We start from the raw sequence: 24,988 nt of genomic DNA, 5'->3' as shown, positions 1-24,988 counted from the left end.
TCCTTTAATGTGTTGAGATGTTTATATCTCTGCATATATTCATCAGCTATTCTTGTCAGGACTGCTTAGACAAGAATGAGTCATGGAGGGAACCAGTGTCAAAACACTGAAACCGTTGGGAAAAATGCAAATAATGTTCTTCCTGTATCCCTGGAGGATGTTTGCTGACATCTTGACAAAGTGAAAAAATTTCTGACATTGATGTCTGTCAAGCAGCAGACGGTCAAAACACCACATATCCCACTTTCACGCCCAACCATCTTGTTTAGCATTTCTAACATCTGATTGTTCAATCAGCAGGCCTCTGCTTTGGAACGCAGGAGAATATTAATCATATTTAGCTACGATGCTGTGGGTGCTAAAACAGGAAGCCATATAGGAATCTTAAAGCCAGAACTCACTCGCCTTTCACTATCAATCAAAATGTGTCAAGTGTCTGAGAATAAGGAACAGCTTCAAATGGTCTGGCACTGTTGGATTATCTCAGTGGGAGTTGGCAGGAAAGAAGGCAACAGCACTCAGAGAGCTGCGGGTGAGTCAGTCATTATAGCAATTTGTGACATTTGTAAAGTGAAGAGCGGGATTGAAAAAAACCCCCACATTTGTTCATAAAGGTAGAAAAATGTGGGTAATGTCCAGAGTCAGGAAGATGACTTTGAATTTACTTGATGGTGAGGCTGCAAGATGGGTAAAAGAATGAATCATGATTACAAGTCTGTGGTTCATGAGTCAAGTAAGTGGTATTCCTCTGCACTTTAAAAACACATGTGTTAGGAGTACCCTACAGAGCTTTGCGATCTTTAGCTCTGAGACACTGAGTTGAATTACATTAGCCTTTGTTTTAGACTGCAGTTCTTGTGGCTTCAGCACAGGGAAATCTTTTTACTCTACTTCCTCTTTTACTTTGGGATGCTTACAAATGTGTTTATGTTCACATTTATTTGATTTAAAAAAAGGTACAGTGATCATTTAGTAATTAATGAGGACACTAGTGCATCATATAAATGTGCTTTGATTTAACCTTATAGGTTAATTTTCATCAGTTTTTCCTGGTTGCTCCATAACATTTGAAACATTCAAAGGAAACTTAGATGGGAAAGTATTTCTGCTTGGATTAAAAAACTTAAACAAATAAGGGTCAAAAATAATTACATAACATAACATAACAATTACAAACAAACATTAACTACATTACAAAGTTCAGAAGAACAGTCAAAACCACATTATTAGAATACGAAGTGATTGATAAACAGGCACTACTTCAGGTTATGAAAGCACACTTGACTGTCCAGCAGCAGCTGTTTTACGCATTTGATGTTGCTGTTCCTTAGTTCCTTTTGTCACCGTGTTCTAGGCATACACTGATCTACGAAGCTTGGAAAGAAAAGCGTCCGGACTTCTTTAGGTTTCTTGAAGACGTTTGATGTTTCATCTGAGAACAGTCTTCAGTTCTAAGAGCAAATGGTGGAGAGTCCCAGATTTTAAGCCCTATGGGAGTGTCTGCCAAGAAGGTCACGGACCCCGCCCCCCCCCCCCCCCCCCCCCCCCCCCCCGTCTTCAAGAAACTTAAAGAAGTCCAGACGCTTTTCTTTCCAAGCTCCTTAGACTACGATGACCTGGATGACTGAGAACCTTCATAGACATAGGCATGCACTGCTTGATGAGAAAAGGCCGGCTTAGTGGTTGTTATATTCCATTGCATTAACTTTTTATCTAAAAATCATGGCGTCAATAGATAAATTGATCCTTAATTGATCTTGTGTAAGTGTATTCACAAGTTTTAAAACTTGTGTAGTATTGACTGCCAGAGTCACAGACACTCAATGTCTGGGGTGACAAGGTACTAAACCCTGAGTTGCTCATGACTGGAGTGTGAGCAGGTGATAGATGTAGAAAGACCATGCTTACTTGAATGAGACATGTTATATAAAGCACATTGAGTGCTTAAGTCGAGTAGAAAAGTGCTATATAATAATAATAATAATAATAATAAACTTTATTTATAAAGCACACTTAAAAACCAAGGGTATGCCAAGGTGCTTAACAAGTAAAATAGAGTATAGGAGGAGGATAATAGAAATAGGACCAAAGCAAGTACTAAATATGCAAACAGATAACTGTCACTAATACATAGGAAAGCAACAGGTACAGAGCAAACAAGAATTTAAATGAGCATAGAGGTGCATGATATAAAATCATAAAAGAGATATTAACTAGAGGGAAAGGCAAGATTGAATAAGTGGGTTTTTAATCGTGATTTGAACAGTGCAATAGAGTCAGATGCGCGGAGGTCGAGAGGAAGGGTATTCCACAGTACCGGGGCAGCCAGAGCAAACGCACGGTCACCCCGGGACTTCAGTCGAGATCTGGGTTGGGTCAGAAGTAGTTGAGTGGCAGATCTGAGTGTTCTAGCAGGAGTATGTGGTTTGAGAAGTTCACTAAGGTAATATAAGAATCAGTGTGTGTTGTGAATTTATTATTATGCCAATATTTTTCTATTCACTCACTAATAAGTCATCATCTTACTACAAAAACTAACTTACAGAGTTTGCAGTATAATATAACCAGGGGACTTAGGAAAGCTAGACAGATAACTGATTGTATAACTTCCACCAGGTCACCAGCAAACCACTTAGTTGGTTGGTTCTATTTTAGCCACACACTTCTCAAGTACAGAAGATATTACATTTCAGCTCAGCTCTCTTACTTGAAATTACTTGTTGACACCTACAAGGCACAAACTACCCGAGTATTGCTGCAAAGAGAATACAACAGTTTTCACAGTAGTTGCAATACTGCTGAGATGCATAGGCATTAGGGGTGCAACGATACACAAAATTCACAGTTCGGTTCGGTTCGATACTTTGGTGTCACGGTTCGATATTTTTTCGATACAAAAAAAATGTTCATGCCTTTTTAATTTGTCATTTATTAAAATTATAAATATATATTTTAACTCAAAAGTACAGTTTTTAAATTTAACCCTAACCCTTGTGCGTGTTTTTTATTTTGACAGCGAATGCGCACCTGCGGACCACTTATGTGCAGCCCTGGTTATTTAGCTCGTCATATTGCAGCCACAGAAATTATTTTGTCCATGAAACCATAAAGCTGCACTTTCTTTTTGCCTTATAGTCTGATTTGTCATAACTTCTCCGTTTTGTGGTAAGCTTTTCTTTGGCTGTCACTTCTTCACCCTGACCTGTCTTATTTGGCTCAGCAGAACTAAAATATATATCGTGCTGCTTTTACACACGCACTCACATAAGCTCAGCGATTCTCTGCGCGATCAACCTCTCACATGTTTAAGCTTGCTGCGGGAGATTTCACTTGTCATGTTTGCATAGTAAGCTAACGATTAATAAGACGATGTCAGAGGAATTGGTGCACAAATTATCATCACTCACAGATCAGTGCTGTCGCTCTCTATACACAGTTAGCACGATTGCAAAGTGAAAGCAAAAAAACAAGCGCAAATTCAAACTGATTTCAATATGTCACATATTGACAGTGGCTCACCAATGCCAATGACATAATTACCCAGCTACATTTCCGAAAGAATGCAAAAGCATTGACATATATTTTTTCTTCCTACAATAGCCCGACAGGCAGGGCAGAGATAGATTTTGGTAGCCCGACTGAAAAAATCGCTAGCCCCGGGACGTCGGGCTAGCGATATTGCAAGCCCTGTATCTGATTGAGGAATCACTCATCTTTGGAAAAGAGAGTTTATTACAGAGAAATGTCTCTTTCCAAAATAAAAGCTATACTATCCGCTTCTTCTGGGCTATATTCTCAGCAGCATAAGGAGAATCATGTGCTAACAGCTGTCTAAATGACTCGGCTAAAGTTAGTAGCATGCTTGTTGTTTTTGTCTTTGCACTAGGATGATGTAAATGTGCAGTCATATTCGTTGTGTTCCCACTAGTGCTTTCAGGTTGATCTCGTTGAAATGACCTTAACGCCACAACACGGCAAATCTCCGTTAACGAGCTACCGCCGATCGCCCCGTGCATGGGGCTAGACGGCCTACACGTTAACGAGATAACTGCGCTAACACACTAGTTCCCACCCATGTAATTGAGCATTGCATGGCACATCCAACATACTGTTTTACTTTAGTTCATGACTCGCTTACCTTCAGGGTCATACGTCGCATGAAAACCAAAATAATTCCAAACGCCAGATCTGAATGTTGCAAGGAGAGCTTAACTTCTGTCTTGCTAGCTTGCCCTGCGCTCTTCCTTCTGACTATGCTGTCTGTGTTGAGCGCTCAGTGGATCTGCGCTCGACAGTGCAGCCTAGGCGGAGTAGTCAAACGCAGATTCACTGAGCGCTCAACACAGACAGCATCGTCAGAAGGAAAGTTGATAAAATAAATTACAAATGTTCTATTGTTCGATACATATGCGTACCGAACCGAAAGCACTGTATCGAACGGTTCAATATCGATACGAATATCGTTGCACCCCTAATAGGCATTTATGTTTTTGCAGGAGTTCTTTAAAATTTAAGCAAAGCAAATGTCTTTGCTCTCATTGCTGACTTGTTTGCAGTGTAATTGGTTCAACACTGCTAGTCACATTGGTTCCTATTACCATAAGTCATTATAAACTTTTAAAGACGTTTGAATCAAAAGCATTCTGCATGACAAGTGTTTTCCACTCCTGTTATTTATATTAATAACACTACCAAATCCATGCTCTCAGGGCTTCATTTCAATGCATGTCCCACTTCAGGCTTGTTTCTCCTTCAAATGGATTCAAGCAGCATGATTATAGCAAGACTTCTTGAACTAATTAAGCCCAAGGTTACTGTCATCGCAGAGCTGCTCTCATGAGGATCTTGTAAGAAACCTCAAAAAAGAATTGCGAACCAGAATTTCTGTCTGTGATTTTTTTCAATATTTTAATGGGAGGACTTTATTAGTCATAATTAAGGGTGAACTTCTGGGGAAATTGTCATACTCTGACAACTCGTGTCTGGCTTCAGATAATATTTTGTGAAATAGTAGTTTTCATTCAAGAATCTGATTGGAAGTAATGCACAGACTTCAGTGCACTGAGACCCTTAACACTGGTTTATAATTTGGGTCACTTACATTAATAAGATCTAATTGTGACTATCATTATTATTGTTATTACAAGTGAATGTGTTTTCCTGTCAGTCATGTTATGAACGTACATCCAGAAGTAACTTACATCTTGGTTGGACATGTCCCAGTAAGGCCGTTCTCCATACGACATAACCTCCCACATGACAACACCGTAACTCCACACGTCACTTGCAGAGGTGAATTTACGGTACTGAATAGCTTCTGGTGCAGTCCACCGGACAGGGATTTTTCCACCCTGTTCAGTAAAACAGTATCAAACGATTTTTATGCATTTTTCAGTTATATGCAAAAATACACATAAGACACAAAACAGCTTTAGCAGACTTTTACCGACTTTTAGTTATTAGCTATAAGATTTAATAGCTACTAAATCCTTTATCAATGTCATAAAGCTTAGTGTAAATAGTTGGCTGGTCTTGCTCTTTTGCTTCTGAGAACCTTGACGAAAGTGCATCCATTCTTCTTTTTACAATGTAAAAAAATGTAATGCAAACTTAATGTTTTACCATTTTTACTGTTTTGCTGCTCACAAAACCGATATCAGCTGAAAGACTACACACTTGAAGTACTGGCTTGGTATTTTGTGGAGTTGCAATTGAATGTCCATCATATATTCGAACCACCCTAAATATTACATTACACATTTTTATCTTTTTCTTGAGGACATTTCCAGTCCTTCCCTTCACCATAATGCTAATGAGTAAAATCCATTTTTAGTGTTGCCATTTTACAATTTTACAAATTAATCTGATTCACTTTAAGGGTCTCTTGATTATTGAAGAATTCAGGTTGTTCCCTGTTGTGAATTCGCCAGATGGCCACTAATAACAGCATTTAAAATTCCAGACATTTTAATGATTTTCATTTATATAACAATTATAATTGAACTCTAAAGCATTATTAAATATTCGATTTTAATGACTTACACCTTTAAAGCATTCCAAAAGACCGTCCTGTTAGGAAGTTGTGGTAAAATACACAGTTTCACATACTAAAAATGGTGTAGAGTAGGCTGGTGCTCACTCTAACATTCACAAGCAGTGACTTGATTAGAGAATTCAGACAGGGCTCTTGGTGGGGAGAGCAAGTGCTTTAATTGACTCACGGTTGTTGTGTAGACAGCCTCGGGATCGTCGTCTATCACCCTCGACAGGCCGAAGTCAGACACTTTACACACGAGATTGCAGTTGACCAGGATATTCCGTGCAGCCAGATCACGATGGACATATCCCATATCGGAAAGGTATCTCATTCCCGCTGCTATACCCCGCAACATTCCCACCAGCTGGATGACTGTGAACTGGCCATCGTGTTTCTGCATGGCACAGTAAAACACAGACAGGTCAGCCATTTTCACTGACCATGATGGAAATGTAGGTCACAGCACTGCAGCAGCTTCAGCACAAGATTTATGATATTTATGCACTGCACAAATTCTGCTGCAGACTCCCCACTCTCTGAGACACTTTCCAGCAAACTGCAGGGAAAAGTTACAAAAGATGCCGCTCAGAGCCTCCTGCACATCGAAGGTTATACTTACCCTGAGGAAAGCATCTAATGAGCCGTTCTCCATGTACTCGATGACAATCATGACTGGTTTTCCTGGAGAAATAAAAAAGAAAGGGGATTATTAATTAACACCTACATTTTATTTGCTCACAAAGTACTCCCTAATAAAAAGCAGTTATTTTTAACCATACATTTCATTGCATTTAATTAAAGCTCACCATCTGCTCCTTTTATTACTGCATCTAAATGAGGAAATGCGACTAATTTCATGTGGTACGTCAGTCGAACTTTGCCAGCTAAATCTATTCTGATAATGCAGGTCTTACAGAATGTTTGAACTCCTTCATTTAGAGTTTTAAACATTGTGTTTACCTCTCGTCACGACTCCCTCCAGATGAACGACATTAGGATGGTCAAATTGTCCCATAATGCTGGCTTCACACAGGAAGTCACGCCTCTGCTTCTCAGTGTATCCCACTTTGAGTGTCTTGATGGCAACTGACACATCCCGTTTTCCAGGCAGCTTCAGTCGGCCACTGCACACCTCTCCAAACTCTCCTGCGTGAGGTGAAACTTCATGAGTGAGGTGGAGAGTGGGTACAAAAAAACGAAGAAGCAGCACTTCAAGATGACAAATTTATTAGTGTATTTTGAGACAAAGCAGCTGTGCAGAGCAGGAATACAAATTGGAGTGTGACACCTTGTTATACTCAGGGGAATGCAGCCCACACCTATAATAAGACATGCTAGAGATGCATAGATACTGTCATTGACCGCCTCTGTAAAACCCATGTGGCAGCAATTTTTCAGCTGTGGGTAGCGCTGTGATTGCCTCTACCAAATGTAGCCCACACATTAATTGCAATGAACTTTTTTCCCCTCTTTGCAATTGCTCCATCAATACACGATGCATAAAGCTGTGTCCCCATTCAAGGTGTAAATATTTGGTTGTCAGTGTGATATACGAGAGCACCGACTGACTAAACACAAAGAGCTGAGAGACATGGGATGGGCTCACCTGCTCCAATAACCCGCTCGATTTTAATGCAAGAGGCATCCAGCTCCTTGGCAAATTGATGGACAGCCCTGTTCGGGTCCTCGTAGGTTTCGGGGTCAATGTAGGTTTTGGTGCCTGGAAATTTAACTGTAGAAAGGTAAGAGGATTACTGTTAATGATTAAATATGCACACTGCGCACCAGCGGGTGCTTGACAGGCAAACGATTGGTAAGGCCAGTGAGTCAGAGGGAATTGCTGAGCAGTCAGCGGCTGGTGTCAAAAAAGGGAAGCTAAGATTTGAGTAACCTGTGCGTTGTGCTTTTTATGAGGTTGTTGGTTACATTTCACCTCTTTGCAGAGACCGGCTGTATTCAACTCGGTGCTTTTCTATCCATGATATCATTCTATGGATAGCGGGGTATTTTTATGTGTGATTGAGTGGGTGCGGGGCTATCCCACTCTTAAATCTCCCATCAGTTTGCTCATAACAATAAGCTTTATAGCCAACAGTGAGCACGTTTTGTTTTGGGGGGTTTTGCATGTATTTGAATTTTTTGACCCATTTTTGAAGTTCTGCAGTTGCTAAATGACATTGGTTTTCAGGGTTCAGGAATTTATCAAAGAAATTTAAGTGTCTTTATTTTGGACTGTATAATTTTCAGACTGATAAGCAAAGGTGTTTATTTATGTATTTATTTTATTTATAAGGAACCCCATTAGCTTCCACAATAGTGGTCTTTCTGGGGCCCAAGCGATGAAGTATGATCTAATACAGCATTACACAGTAAAAAAGTAGATTAAAAAAATATCCACATCATTTGGCTCTTACAGCCACAGTGAGGTTTTGTAATTGTAAAAATATATGTTACAATGTTATTGATATTAGGCACAATACACAAGAATAAAAAACAGGTCACAAAACTGGCCTCTTACAATATTTACAATAATTAAAAACTGTGTAAATAGACTTTATTTTATTTTTTTACATTAGGAATAGTAGCTTGTTCTCTAATTGCATAAGCCAGTTTATTCCACGTAAAAGATGCTCTAAATATCACAGTTTTTCAAAACGTTACTTTTGGCTTGAGGAATTACTATATTGCGCTTTTGTTAAAAATCATATATTTCATCTGGATACTGCAGCTGAGCAGAGAAAAAATGTGGTGTGTTTAACAGTGTTGCTTTCTTTATAAATAAAAGTAAGCCGTAGTGTAATTTAGCTTGTACTGGAAGCAAAAAAAGTTTATTATGCATTTGATCCAATACTGGTATAGCATGAACATCCTAACACTAATCTGGCTGCCTTACTCTGGACTAACTGAAGTCTGTTAAAGTCGGTCTTATTAGCTGCTGACACTTCTGTTTAGACCTATCACAGTCCTAATGCTGATATCCATGTTAAAACGTTTAATCTTTAATTATGATGGATCTCAATTTTGTAAATTTTTGAACGACATCTTATTGACTTTACCCACGACCAAATGGATTTAAAACTGAGGTCTAGATTTAGCACTACATATCTCTATTATAGCCCTAATCCCTAAACACCCTTAAAGGCCAAAAACTGCATATTCTAACACAAGTTAAGGATTTGGGATTAGGGCCATCATTGATAATTAGAGTAACAGTAAACTTACCAAATCATATGTTAGAAATGTAAAGGATGTTTTGTAAACAAATGTAAATAAATTTGTTTTTGTGGTAAATTTATTAAACAATTTTTTAGAGAAGTACTTCGGTTTAGAGGTACGTCAGGTGATTAAGGAACTTGGATGATATCCCAAATCTAAACCCTTACCACCAGGACTTAAAGAATATACTTAGGTAAGTTACTGAAACTGGACCACTTGAAATAAATATCTGGGTCTTCAAGTAGGTCAAATCAAACTACATATAATGTGTTGTTTCAAACTAGCTTGCTATGAGCTGCCTAATTTCATATAAAGTTCCCATTTCAAATGCAACTATACCATATAAAGGTCACCCAAACCAAAAATAGACATACAAAGACGTATTAATATTCTGGAATGAGTCTGCCCACCTGTAGAGATCTTCTAACAGTATGAAAATTGTTGAAATATATATATTTTTAAAATGCTCATCACCTTTTGCTTACATAGTCTCTCCCTATAACAGTCTTAATGAATTTTTGCTGCTACCCTGACAACTTGTCTCTAGGCTGGAAAATCAGTCGATCAATTTTTTTTTGATTTGACAATGCACAATGACATGCTTTGAAAAAGACAATAGAAAAGAACATCAAGGAAAGATGAGATGGTAAAGAACTGATGCAAATGAAACATTTTCCATCATAAGAAATGAATGAAGCTAAATGAGATTTTGAGACAGGTTTGCTACTTTTGTTAGACTCTGGCACCCAAGGCATTTGGGAACGTCTTAAAATTAACTCTGTGCAATTCCCAACATCAGTGATAAGGGAACGGTTCATGAATATCCATTACGTAAGACCAAAAACAGTTTGTTGGAAATAAATCAAACAAAACAAGGTTAGGGAGAGGACGGGGGCAGGGAGGGGGTTACTATTTCAAACAGCTCTCCAAATTAACAGTAAATTACAATAGTATGCACTATTAGGTTAACAGACCACTTTTGGGGGTTGTTACAGTGTGTATTTGAAATTTATGCTGATAACAACATAACCTGTCAACTTAAAAAATGTAATGAGACACTACAGCTATAAGACTCTGGTCAAAAACAACACAACAGCACAACGAGCACATTCAATCGGAGAGACAATTATTCTCTGAAAAGCAGTCTATTCAATGCACCAGTGTAAATACAGCTAAAGCATTGTGCTCCGGCAAGGGGACACCAGCAGCTGAGATTTCCCTCGACTTGCTCGGATAATTGCTTCGTCCATCCAAGACGTCTGGGATCTGATAGGAGATGTCTTATCATGACTTCCTCGCCTCTTCATGGCAGACAAATTGGGTCTACATGTTGGATTTATGTGCTATCTAGCTTCTCTGTCACCCTGGAAGTCTCCCGTCATTTGATATTGCACAGATCTTGTCCATTAAGCCCAAATCTAGCATTGTTTGTATTTTCTCCCAGTGCTTTTTCCCCTGGCAGGTTGGGTTGAGCTGTGATCTGTTCAGGTGGATCTATCAGATACTTAGCAGTAGCCAACCTAGAACTGCTTCTGCTCTAGCAATGCACTTAGTGACACCCCTGACCCTTTGTTTCCAAATCAGCAGTTTGCCTACAGCGCAGATCATTATGGTTCCACTTGGGAAAGCTGTCTGCAGCTGGAGCTCCAGGGTTATTATTAGGGGTGGTGTATCAGTTTTAAAAAAAATACCTAAATGATAAAAGCAGCAACTACAACTGTGTGCACACCAAAAACCCTGTCAACCACTAAAACCACCTGCCTTATGGTTACATTTTTAAAGGACTCCCTTTTGTATGCTTGTCAGTCCTTTTATCCCTGCCTGGCAGCTGTCAGATTCATGTGTTTTTGGCCCCTGACTTCTTTATCTCAACAGGCTGAGTCTGGCAAATCAGCAACAGATTTTGCTTGATAGATGAGTTGGGATGAAACAGACATGCCTCGAAGTGCTAAAAGATTTTAAGGCCTAGACATCGATGCAATATTTGTACGTGCGTGTGTGTATACCATCTACATACAGGTGCTGTAAGTGTGTTTGCGGATAAGGAATGCAGGCACTCACACTGGAAGTAGAGCTCCTCATCTCCCTCCTGATCAGCTTTGCTGTACCCGCAGTGCCTGTATAAGCGGAAGACGAAGAGAGCAGCAGAATCAACTGATTGTGCAGAGGAAATAAATGCCCTAATTTACAAGAATTTTAATGCAAGACAAATCCCTCAAGAAACCCAGCTGAGCAGCAGGAGCTGTGAACCCAACAGCCTCAACTAGGAAAAGTAGCTCAAGCATCTAATCATGTAAGATATCCAATAATACATGCACTGTAAAGTACTTTTCAACACGTCTTGCAATATTAACGTGTTGAAGGTTCCCTTAAGCAAGTGATTTGCTGGACAAGGCTGGTCTTTGTGAAAAAAGGTGAATGACATAGGAAGATTAAATAAGCCACAAATGATGGACATGCACTTACTGTGGATGAAAATGCTCACGTATGTAGCAAAGCATGTCTCCTTTGTTTCTACTACATGTTTTAAGATTCGAGAATTTTTTTCTGTCTAAAGTGAAGTATTTTGGTTCGTCCGTCTCCAAATTCAAGGAAGACTTCTGATCTTTTTGACATGCTTTATCCAGAAATGGAGTATGCTACTCAGAAATGGTGTTAGATGGTCTTATTCACGTTATGTATGTTGTGAGTAGGTTTAAGTGGAAATTATTTGTCACACATACATAGTAGGACATATGTTGATGGGACATTCTGAGCCTTAGCAGTCTCATAAAGCTTGTATTGTTTGTTGCTTTTTTGAGACAAGAGATATTGAAGGAGCTTACACAGAACATCCCAAAGTAAAAGTACCAATTTATGTTGTGCACATGCCATGTTCAGCAGAATCCTGTGGAGACTTCACTACTTAACATTCCACATCCACATCATGTCTTTTATCCTGCCTTCCTTCTCTCTCCCTAACTGGGCACGGCAGATAGCTGCCCCTCTCTGAGCCTGGTTCTGCCGGAGGTTTCTTCCTGTTAAAAGGGAGTTTTTCCTTCCCACTGCCGCCAAAGGGCTTGCTCATTGGGGGTCATATGATCGCTTGAGGCGACTGTTGTTGTGATTTGGCGCTGTATAAATAAAATTGAATTGAATTGAATTGAATTAGCATTTAACAGCAAACCTCTTAGGCCTAGCGGTCAGGCTGCATTTCAGGCAACTACTAAAAAAATCAACACAATTTCCAAAACAACAGTTACAGCTCCAACACATAAACATTGGTACCTTTTAAATCAAGTTTCAGAGACTTGGAGGTAGGGACCTATGTTACTATCTGCTCCTCAAATAGTTCAAAATTTAAATAATTCATTAATTGCAACAACTCTATAATGATATTTTAGGTAGCATGTGGCAAAGACACAACTCTGAAGATGGTGTTTTATACAGTGACCTGAAGCAGCGATTATTTATGTATTTATTTTATTTTTTATGCTTTTTCTTATACAAGCAAAAGGAAAAAATAATTATGCTCTGTATCTTGTAAAACACATATTTCTAACAATGTGACTTACTCATCGGTATGTTTTCATATATTGTATATAGTTAAAATAATGACATATGACTCGACTGAAGATGTATGAACTAACTAACTTCATTAGTACTTAATAGTATGACCAACAAAGTTATAATAATTAAAAAAATATTTTAAAAAGAAACCTTTAGTTTTGCAAGCAATGGGGGATGCTCTCATGAATATCATTTAACGGTTTAATTCATTTGCATCACTAATGTGATGCACACAGAAAGGGTGATGTTACCACAGTCAGAGCTCACTTTATTAATGTCATGTAAAATCATGCTGATTCTACCTGTGAGCGCTGAGCCACTTTTTTTTTGACACAAAAAGCCCACCTTGGATTAGAATGCTCCGATTCTGATGAATCCATCATGAATCATGGATGAAATTCCACTTGTATAGATGAAAACAGATCAAATGTGTGAGGGAATGGTGATAATGACAGTAGACTGGGTGCTTTGTGATGGTGGAAAAAAACATCAGCACCATACTTCATTTTGCCCTCAGGATTTTTCATACACTCACACACAGGAATGCAGAGCCAAAGCTTTCTCATTGTTGAGTGCTTGTTTCATAATGGTACTGCAAAAAATAGCTTAAATTTTGTTTAGAGTGGAAAAAAAAGAAAAATGATGCCTCATAGCCCATTAGCACAGCATGCCACAAGATGACGGGTGGATGTGTGTGTATGCGTGTGCACTGTGTGTGCGTGCGTGAGTGAGTGACGACTCCACTGGCGTGGAGGTCTTGTGAGTGACAGAAAAGCTAATTGACAAGCGCAGACTCACAGGAGCGGAGAGTCAATGGGGCCCGCGAGAGCGTACCTTCTCCCGATGATGAAGCCAAACACCATGAACACCAGTATGATGGTCCCCGCCACGGCCACCACTGCAATGATGATGACGGGGTTCTGCTCACTAGAGACGATTGCAGCTGATGAAATGGACACACACACCAAAGAAAAACGGAAACACTTTGAGTGAACTTCAGCACATCAGACTACAATCTGCAGGACATTTGGTAATTGAGCCCATTGAGTAGCATGGAGATTGATAACGTGCCCCACCCCCCACCCTTTTCCTAACCTCTGAGAGAGTGGAAGAGGGACGTTTCTATTTTTGAGCTGTCCTTATACACACGGCTCTACTGTTTCAGAAAGTGGGCTTAATAGTCCCAGACGGCGACAGCGATGCCCTTCATCTCAAACAAAGACACATTCAGGTTGAATTGTTTCCCATGCACAGCTCTCACTGTGCTCAGACAGTTTGCACTGACAAACTGGTGAGTGCAATCGTAAAAAGAGGATACTTGTGCATTTCAGATCAAGTGGGTCCGCACTGTGTAAATACTGAGAAATGCAGTATCAGGAAAAAAGTGGAAGCTATAAAAAAATCTGTCATGTGCCTTTTGTCCAATCAAAAATCAATATTAGCAATCATCTATTTGGAGAAGAATTTTACTGTCATATTACACACTTGCAGGTTTTCCTCTGGAAGCTGTGGTTCACTGTCTCGGTCAAGGACATTATCACAACCATGCCTAGACTGCAAACTTCTAACCTTGATACAGGACACACTCGGCATGTGGTTATGAGTAATTAACGTGTCCTTTTATGCAGAAATGTTGGATGTAAAATGGGCAAGGGTGTAATTTTGGGTGAACAGGCTGGATGGTAGATCTCAAAACTAAAGAGAAATTAATGCAAGCAGAGGATTAAATGCGGAAAAAACTGAAACTTTGTTTTTGGGTACTTTTTAAAAAAAAGAAAACAAAAAGGAAAAGAAAAAAGAAGAAACAATTCAAGCTTTATTAATGCTAAAAAAAATAAAATAAATATTTACATACTCCAACATTTTGGGTTGCCAAGAAAATCCCTTTGGCAGTTACAGAAAGAGCAGTGTGCCTGCTTAATTTCGGAAAACACGTTAAAGATCCAATATCCATTTATTGTGTTATTCCGTAACAACTCCTTCATTAAAGATTTATTCAAATTCATAACCGCTAATAACTTCCAAACTATTGCTGCTGCTGTTTAAAAAGCATATCATTTGTTCTTTAATATTATAGTAAATTTATAAATATCACAAAAAAAAAAAAGGGCATTAACAGTAACCCGGCAATGTTTCTATGTCAACAGAAGGGATTGCGACCTTACCTCGTGTACGTCTTTCACAAAATTGTATAACGCCAGACTTTATCCTCTCGACACTACAGCAGTTTGTCGTTGTGCTTAGCGATTTTTCCCACGATGTGTTGTCAGCATAAAGTCAAAGCAATTTGTGTTTGCATTGCTTGAAAGCAACTAATTTCCCTGGGCTATTACTACAGTAGAAGGAAATATTAACAAGTTGTGCCTAAATATTTGAGTGGGGAAAACTGTGTTACAGCCACAGAGTCCCATCTTATAAAGCTCACGCTGAATATTTTCGTCATTAGGTGTTTTGAAATAGGTTTGTTCGACACACCCAAAACATCTTTTTTGACTCTAATAGGGATCTCAGACTTAATCAGAGAAAATCATAAACTCACCATGAAACTAGAGATTAAAGGGTGCTGGGGGTCATTTTTACTATAGAATTCCATACAATCTGTATAACATTACCAAAACAAAAAGACAGGAGTTGCCCCCTGCTGGCCGTTAGAGAGAATGCAGGTTTCACACACTTCCGTAGCGCCTTCACTTCAGACTGAAAATCTATCTTTTGTTTACAGTTAGTGCACTGCTGTGGCCCAGCATCAGTTAAACTGGAGTCATACTGCTGCACCTAACTAAACCACATACTGCTTCCGCCCACATGGATCGATGCTTAACCACAATTAAGTGTAAATTTATTAATTAATTATTTTTAATATTTGATTTTTTTTTTACCTTTGTTATACAGGAAAGGAGGGCTGACAGAGAAAGAATGTGGGTGACTGACACATGCTTAAACCCAGGCCTCTGCAGTAATTGTTGGTATGTAGGTCACCTAATCAACCAGGTGAGCTACTGTGGCACCCTATGTGGTTCATTTTGATCTAAAATAAAGTAATAAATTGTGCAAACCTAATTGCCATTTATCACATTCTTATATCACCCTATAAATGTTGCTAAAGTAACACAGAGAAGATGAGAGTCCTCATTGGTGAGGGCCCTAAAGCTAAATCTATGCTATCAGAATATGTAGTTTTTGTGTTTTTTATTGTATAATTGCTCTTCCAACTCTTGGCAATCAGGGAAAAATAGCCAGTGATACAAACATCACCAACTATTTAAATCAGGGGTGTCAAACTCAAATACACAGTGGGCCAAAATTCAAAACTGGAACAAAGTCGCAGGCTAACATTAATATTTATTGAAATATATTTATTCCTCCAGATATAAGAATGAATCTTTTCTTATGGACTCAAACACGTTTTGCTGAAAAACTGAATATGGAACAAGCAAAGCTTAATACTAAACAATATATATATTAGCTGTATAATACCAGTAGGCCAGCTCTAATAGTAATTTGGTATGGCTTCATGGGCCAAATGTAATTAGTCTGTGGGCCAAATTTGGCCCGCGGGCCAGAGTTTGACACCTATGATTTAAATTGTTTCCAAAAGGAAAAAAGTCATGTTTACTTGTCTCCAAAATATTGGTGTAGTCTTATAGTGAGGATTTATCCTTCAGGGTGAAAACTTCACCATAGCTTTATCATAATCGCAAACTCCACCACAACTTAACGTGATGTGCACCCCCCGATTAATGTACTAACTAACTAACTACGACATAAACAATCATAAACAAAGATTGGGGACCCAGGCAGGAAAAAAGTCCAAGCATTATATTTGTTTCAGTACATAAAATACCAGGACAAGACCATGACTAGGCCGCTTACATAAATTAGGTCATAGACTCTATAAAGATTCACTGCCTTGGAGTGTTAGTCCTTGTGATGACTTGATTAAGCAATGGGCAGTCTTACCAACTAGAAAAAAAAGTTATCAACTGCCAGAAAGTTTTATTCTAAGTTTTAAAGTCAGGTACTCTAAATTGCTACACTTGAGTATCGCAAAAAGTGAAATATGGTCAGCATTAATACTTCAGGAATATGGTGAAATCTAAGGAAGTTATAGAGGACAGCCTTTATTTCTACTTGCAATGATTATTACAACAATGCATAAAACTGTAAAGCATGGTGACAGAAACACTAAGCCCTACCTGTGGCCTCTTCCTTGGTGGTTATCTCTAGTCTAGGCCCAAAGGTGCCATATCCTGCTTCTGTGAAAGCCCTAATCTGGAACACATAGGCTGTGCTGGGCTTTAGGTTGTTCACCGTAGCTGATGTGGACTTTGACCTCACAGTAGAGTAAATCCGGTCCTTCTGATCCTGCACAGGAAAGAAAAAGGTAATTTTACCCATTTTATATAGTATAAGTTGTCTTTATTAGCATTTTGAAATGCTTTCACATTACTGCTGATGACATTTACATTCAAATTTACGTGAGTCACAACTTTTTAAAATGACAAAGTTAAGGCAAATGAAGCTTATTAATAAGAATAATCAGTGACTGAGTTATATCACTGTAGTTTTAGCCTGGCCTTTGTTACGACTTTCAGAATTTATGTCACGAAAATGGTGAACATCACATTTTTCTGATTGTAGATTCTAGAAGACAAAAAGTTCTAACTGAAATCATTATCTACCATTAGGCAGCATGCCTCGAGGAGAACATAAAGGCATCTGAAAATATCTTTTCCATCAAGGAATACATTTGGATTCACAGGCTGCACGCGCTGTGTGCTTTGCTGTTGATCTGTAAATGTTTTGCTCAGCAAAAGCCCAAATGGAATGCCAGGCTCTGTTACGGGTGCGGTCATTTCTTCCAACTTTCCACTTTTACAGCTGGGCAGACCACAGCCATAGTACGTGACACAGAAGACTGATTCGTCAGTGTACACAAGAGACTGCGGCCAGCAGGACTGACATCAGCGCTCTGCTACTCTGCCTTTGATTTGCTGGGTTAAATTCGCTTCGTTAAACCTCGCAGCAAAAAGCTGATGCGCTCAGACTTGAAACACAGTGAAACAGTAGCATAATCTATGCAGAACGGGAAAGGAGATAACAGTAACAGATTACTAATTCTAGCAGAGCAGCAGCCATGGATTGCGCGTGTGCTAACATGTGTGTGGGGGTGGCTGTGAAGGACTATAGCCTGATTAAAATCTTATGAGCATCTCATTCATTATTGCAATTATGAGACAAAGAAGGTACTTGCAGAATCTTGTGCATTCCACTCACAGCCACGTGCAAACAGAATGCAAAATGAGTTGGAGTGGGCAAAAAAAAGAAATGGTGCTTCGGGAAGAGACACAGACAAACAAATGTAGCGCAAACTTACTTTTTCATAATATTTGATCTCATATTCTGTGATGACACCGTTGGGTTGCTGGGGCTCCTGCCAGGAGAGGTGGACGCTGTGCTGCTGCACTCTCTCTTTGATGACCTCGCTGACCTGGGACGGAGCTGTTTAGAGAAGAACATGTCAATAAGTGCAGGGCAAACCCTCTCAGCATGCACAGGCATAAGGCCAGCCGCAAATGAGCCGCACCAGCTCCTCCACCAACACTCGCAGGCCCTCTGTACATGATGAATATTCACATGGACGCTTCTAAATGTTTACACCTCATGATCAAAATTTCAATTACACCACCAACAGCAGAAGGTGGCATTATTCCAGCCAGGAGAAAACTACGATTTGTAGCTTGTGAATGACAGTTTAGTTCAATTACTCCCAACATTTCTAGTGGAACAAGCAGACACTTACTATCCCTCATGACAGAGCTGTTCAGAAAGCCTCTCAGAGGGAGAGGGGTGTACCTGTAACCTCCTGACACCAGTCATATGCACACCAATTATCTCGGGCTCTTTGCATGACTTATTTTAAGTGTCTGGCTGTCACTTACTGCTGCTACATTTAGTTTTGCTAAACAGTGCACAGAGATTTTTTCAGTTGTTCATGCCAGTAACAAAGGATAAATGATACACACATATGTAGACAGATTTTAAGCTAACTTTTGGGCCGTGTATTTGCTGTACTCCTGCTCTTTCTATATAGTAATGCTGTGGCCTCATCTACAGCTATTGTCCTTCAGGTTTAAAATTCATAAAACCATAGCTCAAACCAGTCAGCTGAAATGTAGCATAAAAAACCGAAAGGGTTTGGGTCAGGTTTTGGAACCGTCATTTCATTAGATCTGTTGATGGGTAAAATATGCTGTGCAAGATGTATCAACACACGCTGACCACTTCACCTTTTCCTTGTCTGGTATTAAACTGCAGTAGAATCAGCTTTTGAACAAAGTTTTCTGTAACGCCGAACGTCTTCTAGCTCAGCAGCTGTGTTTGCAGCTTCTCCTACAGCTTCCATTACCTTTACAGTACATCATTATCATCATTTTGATTATAATCACCGTAATTTTACAGCACTTTTCATAAAGACCCCAGTGAGGAAAAAAGAGGGCAAGCTTTTTGGATTAGCAAGCTTCACCCGGAGGAGATGATGCTTTCAAAAAATATGCTTTCTGCAAATCTGCACTCTAAACAGCCCCAAAATCCTTTCTGTAAACATACGGTAAAATCTTGATGACTCACACTCCTCTAGGGGCAAAACATATTAATTAACACATCTTTTCAAGTTTGAGAAAGCTGCCCTGGGGAAGATTTGAACTGTAAGGTAAAAGCCACCTATCAAAAGCTGTGGTTGGATTTCTTTGCCTGGTCTTTAGATCAGCAACAAGCTTTGAAATGAAGGAAAAGTGTATGAATGAAGAACAAAGATACAAACTGAAATGTACTTATTGACTTAATTTTTTATTTATGTACAAATGTAACGAAAAACAACAACTGCCTTGCCTTTTGGCTGTTTGTAATATATAAAAAATGCGTAAACCCAGTAGAGACAGTCTCTTCCTGTGAACAAACAGAAGCTGCTAAGTGTCTCTGTCATGCTCAGTGACCCCATGGGAGTTGAACCTCTCTACCTTTAATACAGTCTGACCTTAGATTGTTTTAAGATGACCTGCCACTAATGACTCTTGGTGGATTAAAACCTCATTAGGCCTCATCAGCGCTCCTAACAGTAATGCACAAGACAGCAAACACCCGAGACCTTGTCAAAAACCTGCTGTTGTGACATGTTCCCTCATAATCCACCCAAAACAGAGAAACAATGTGTCTTTTCTCAGCACAGTTAGCCAGTCAAAGGGATGACTGAGCTCTCTCTTACAAGTCACAACAAGCAGTTACTGCTGCCTTGGCTGCTTTCTCTCCCCCCATTCCAATTCTGGTTCAGGTGTATAGGTCTAAAACTATGTTTCTTGCCTGTTTGATTCATCCCCAAGTGTTTTAAGTCTTTATTTTTGACATATTTCAAGTGCCTCTAATAGCGCTTATTTCTTTCTATGATATTTTGAAATGTAACACTATCTGTGACTTTTGTTTTACTTTTATGTTTAAATGCAATCAATAACAAAGAAAAAATGCAATTTGGAGAAATAAACTGGAAAATGAGCAATGATCCATGACTGTATTGCAGGTGGCATGCTGCTGTATGGCTTCCAAATATAGAGAAAACTTTTTGTTGGATGATAATACATCCATCACTCTACAGTGATAAAAATTGGAGAGGCAAAAGAATGTTATTCTTTTGAAAAGAATGTTAAAAGGTTGTTATTCCCTAAACCTCTGTCCAAAGACGTCAGACCTAATAACTCCCATGATACACTAGTTACACCACAGAGACCGGGTGTCTTAAATGTTTAAACTCTGTGCTTTGAATATCCTGAGATATCCTTTTGAGGTAAACTAAAAATAAATTGGAATCCCTTAATTCCCAGTGTTTATTACACAACTTCACTTGAACAGATGTGCTATTGCAGAGTTTCTTCACTCGTATTCTACAAGTTGGTTGGACTTATGAAATGTCAAAAGGTCAGGAAAGGTCAGGAAAATGGTGACAAGCTGGATCTAATTGGTTGCCTGCAAAGGATATCACCTATAAAGAGTCACATGTGACTCGGGTTAGGGTTAACCACAAATGACCTTATTAATACATACACTCTGCGCATTAATTCCTGTCCTAGTTACATCCATCATCAACACCCATTTGTGTGGATCTTTTTCGTCCATCGTTTGGTAGGAGGAGCTAAAATGGCTCTTTTGATGTTGAAGGTTGTCGACCCCTGGGATAGTTCAACCGTGTGCAAAACTCAGATTTGTTCCAAGGATAGACTGGGCCTCTCTTAATATCAGATGTTATTTACTTTCCCTCTTCTAAAGGGATATTCTCTAAAATGCACTTTTCCTTATGCAGCTTTATAATGGTTTTGGTTATGCAAACCAGGCTCTTGTCCGAGGGTACAAAATATGTAATATGTAACCAAAATATCAAACATGTGCTTAAGTTTTTAAAATATACAGTTCTTGCTGAGAGACAAAGCATTCTTCTCTTCTTCAACTGTGTACTTGTATGAGAGCTGTTATTCTCATGCAAAGGCAGTAATACTGCCTGATCTACAAAGTTAACATAAAGCATGATGAGCTACTTTCCCTCACAGCTTCTTCTCCCTCCAGTATGTGATGTGAGCTCAGGCACTAGATCTGCCCCATTTAGCCCTGTTGGCCTGTGGATGTATTAGCAATTGCTCAGGTCAAGCCCACCTCCTCCTTTACCCTTTCATGGGTGACAGAGAGCTGGGGCCTTATGTTTCCTGAGAGATCATGAGATCAGTGAACAGTATTAGCAAATGTGATGTTCCATGGGCTAAAGGTAATCATTCCACCAGGGTGATTTTCTGAATGATAAAAGAAGTCATTCTGCATTTCTCAGGGATATGAATCCAGACCACAGTTGAACGTTAATTCTAAAGGAAAAAAACATGTTCCTCGGGCTCTGTCTGCCTCCCCCGCGAATCAGTCAGGCGGCACTGTGTGACAGCCATTAATGACTGACTTGATGTCATGGAGACTCAAACCAGCCAGCCACTCTCACACTTTTAGCCTACCTGTGCTGCTTAGCACAGTGGAAAATTGTATAATTGTCATGCCAGTCTTAAAGAGACCATTTTGAAAAGCATTTGTGCATTTATTTTGCAATATTAGAAAATGTGTTAGTGACCCTGAACACCTTCTGAGAAGGTAACTGAACCAGAAGCCAGTCACCACCATGCTCTGAATTTGAATCATCTTATGAATACATTAGACATTGCATTTCTAATATCCTCTTCTTTCATTCCACTATCTAACTTTGAATCTGATGCAAAGAGCAGAGTGGAGGTAGTTCATTACATAAGTGTCTTTATCTGCCTCTATGCTTGCCTCATGGACCATAGCAATCCTAAAAACTCATATATTAATTACTGCCATTTTCAAGATGTGCTTGTGTATCTTAACGCCTACGGCACCATCTGTGTTGAAATGCAAGAGATTGTTGGTGTTTAGCAGTGTTTAAAAGTTTACAGCAGGTTTTTCTTTTTTTTTAACTGGATATTCTAATGTTGTCTGAAGGGAAAAAGTATTTTCCTGATTCCACAGAAGACAGGGCAGCACGGTGGCACGGTGGTTAGCACTGTTGCCTCACAGCAAGAAGGTCCTGAGTTCAATTCCGCCATCAGGCCGGGGTCTTTCTGTGTGGAGTTTGCATGTTCTCCCCGTGTTTGCGTGGGTTCCCTCCGGGTACTCCGGCTTCCTCCCACCGTCCAAAGACATGAGCTTATGGGGATAGGTTAATTGGAAAATCCAAATTGTCACTAGGTGTGAATGTGCGAGTGAATGTGAGTGTGAATGGTTGTCTGTCTCTGTGTGTTAGCCCTGCGACAGACTGGCGACCTGTCCAGGGTGTACCCTGCCTTTTGCCCTATGACAGCTGGGATAGGCTCCAGCGCCCCCCGCGACCCTGAAAAGGATAAGCGGATGGATGGATGGACTTTTTTTTTTTTAACTTTGTGCACCAACTAATGCTAAATAAAAGCATTTACACATGGGTAAAGTTATTTTTTCATCCTTGAAATCTTAGGAATCAATGTGACATATACTTTAAAGTACAGTTCAGCTGACTCTATTCTCCAGCATGTCAAGTGTTTCACACATTGGCAGTAACTGATGCCTTTAACACAATATGTGGGTCTATTCAGTCTCCCTTTTCATCACTGCAGAAACAAATATTTACAGGGCAGCCTTGTTATTACACCAAAGGCTTTTTAACACTTCATCGTCAGCAGCCTGGGAACAAATAACCAGACACAGTTTGGTTCGACACTAACGAGGTATGACATAATCAAGATTAACTCTACTTTATGTTGTGACTCCCGTAACAGAGATAAAAGCGAGTGCCGTTACACATTAGCAGATAAAGAGAAACCAGCTTTTAAGAGCTGATGTTTGCAAATTATCAGAAATATGTCGATTACTTGTTATTGATACAAATCATTAATCTGAAATCGGATTACTGCACATTAAGATAAATGTTGGCTCTAGCTATTGCTTTACTGTGGCCAAAGTCATCACAATGCTGAGCTCAAATCACACATTTATTGAATATTGTTTGTAGGCTGTGTCAGAGAATAGTGATATATAATCTGAGGTGTGATTGGCTGGAGGGGATGCATTCTCTTTTCATTTATATGTCCCTTCCCTGAGTCGAATTCTTTTTTATCAGCAGTAGGGACAACATTGATCTCCACTGATTTTTTTAATGCAGCAACTTGAAAAAGTTAAGTTGGACTTAAAGTCCAAAGAGTAAGCTCATCAGAAACAGCCTGTCAGTGCTAAGCTCAGCTGAAGGAATGTTATTCTGATGTTAGTATGACATTCTTATTTTTACAAACTTACAACCAAAGCCAATTTATATGGACTCTCCATCAGTCTATTCTCAGTCTATTCTTAATTTGGACTTTTTAGACAAATCTTAAGTATTTGATTGGTTGACTTGTCTGACTTTTTCCCCTCTGTACTTAACTAACAGTCTTCAACATATCACTCAGTACAACTCATAGGTCTTCATGTGTTATTTTGTCTGTTTGTAACTAAACAAACTAAGATCAATCTGATCCCTATAAACAGTTAGCTGTTTATGAATATCTGTGGGTAAGTTAGTTTTTACCAGATGTCAACATACTAGTTAGAATGAGATAGGGGCCTTTTTTAAAAATATAGTGGAATTCTCCTTGAAGGTCAGAGCTAAACCTTCTGGTCAAGTTGTCTTCTTGGTTAAATCTGGCATCTGGCTGCACAAAAAATGGTTGCATCGATTGAGAATAGTACGCGGGTCACTGAAAGAGGGCCCCAATTTCTGCCGATCTGTTTTTCCATCAGCCTTCTGCCACTTGCTCCTGGCTGTGTCCTCTCCTGGTGGACAATGTCTGCCTCTCCCTGAGAAAAGTTCACAATTTGAATTTTGCCTAATTTCATGCGACCCCAGCTGATGACATCGTCAGCTGCCCAATGTTGTAATGTTGCAACTGCCTACAGACTTGCCCTGCTGTAGTACTTTCTACAGCGCCTCCATCTTACAACAAAACTCACTGCAGACGCAGTCCCTGGTGTGGCGTGGACAGCACCACCTCTGGTCCACCATAGGAGTCAGTTTCACCAGCTGCTGCCAAGTCACTTCTCCATAGACTAACTTATCAGATGATTTTCCTGTTTCTGTTTTTTGCAACTGCTTAGCATACACAAGACCACAGATAAACCACATAGTGGTGGAGTTAGAATACTCTACAGATTTAGGGGAGAATAATGTGGTTTAGAGGTAGTGCCAACAATAACTTCAGAAACTCAAGTTGAATGAATGGTATGCCAAAAAAGCCCACAAAAAACAAATGAAATCATCAGCATCTAAATCAAATCACACTGCTGAGCACCTTATTGATGTTTAAAGGTTAAATGGTAACTGGAATCTTTTATTCCATCTCATTATCCTAATTTCGGCTCCCTATCATCGATCATCTGGATTTTGGTCTGACATAATTAAAATTGCAGCATGGTTACTCATCACTGGCTAACCATAATATTTCGGGAACATGTTGATGGTCCAATCATTCCTATTCACTGCAGATGGTAAGGTGTAAAAATGTACCCTTCAATCGAATGCGTTTGAAAGCACTTTTAAAGAGGACGGAGTGTTCCCTGCATAACAATGCTGGCTGAAGT

General features: G+C 39.4%; 1 protein-coding gene across 2 annotated transcripts in view; it reads right to left on the bottom strand.

The window, feature by feature from the left end:
* Positions 1 to 24,988, bottom strand: part of epha7 (eph receptor A7) — an 86,236-nt gene that overhangs the window by 6,459 nt on the left and 54,789 nt on the right. Inside the window, exons 6-14 of one of the 2 annotated variants that reach the window (XM_026143112.2) lie at positions 18,180 to 18,304; positions 16,999 to 17,167; positions 13,601 to 13,745; positions 11,315 to 11,370; positions 7,644 to 7,769; positions 6,998 to 7,183; positions 6,657 to 6,718; positions 6,222 to 6,431; positions 5,202 to 5,351 (exon numbers count right to left, since the gene is read on the bottom strand). In XM_026143112.2, coding sequence (XP_025998897.2) covers positions 5,202 to 5,351; positions 6,222 to 6,431; positions 6,657 to 6,718; positions 6,998 to 7,183; positions 7,644 to 7,769; positions 11,315 to 11,370; positions 13,601 to 13,745; positions 16,999 to 17,167; positions 18,180 to 18,304 — 1,229 coding nt within the window. The remainder of the gene's footprint in view (positions 1 to 5,201; positions 5,352 to 6,221; positions 6,432 to 6,656; positions 6,719 to 6,997; positions 7,184 to 7,643; positions 7,770 to 11,314; positions 11,371 to 13,600; positions 13,746 to 16,998; positions 17,168 to 18,179; positions 18,305 to 24,988) is intronic. The other variant, XM_026143114.2, reaches the window with a different exon arrangement.

Source organism: Astatotilapia calliptera, chromosome 15 (genome assembly GCF_964374335.1).
Source record: "Astatotilapia calliptera chromosome 15, fAstCal68.1, whole genome shotgun sequence".
Classification (NCBI taxonomy): Eukaryota; Metazoa; Chordata; class Actinopteri; order Cichliformes; family Cichlidae; genus Astatotilapia; species Astatotilapia calliptera.
Note: the sequence above shows the minus strand (reverse complement) of the source record. Positions and strands in the feature narration are given on the sequence as shown.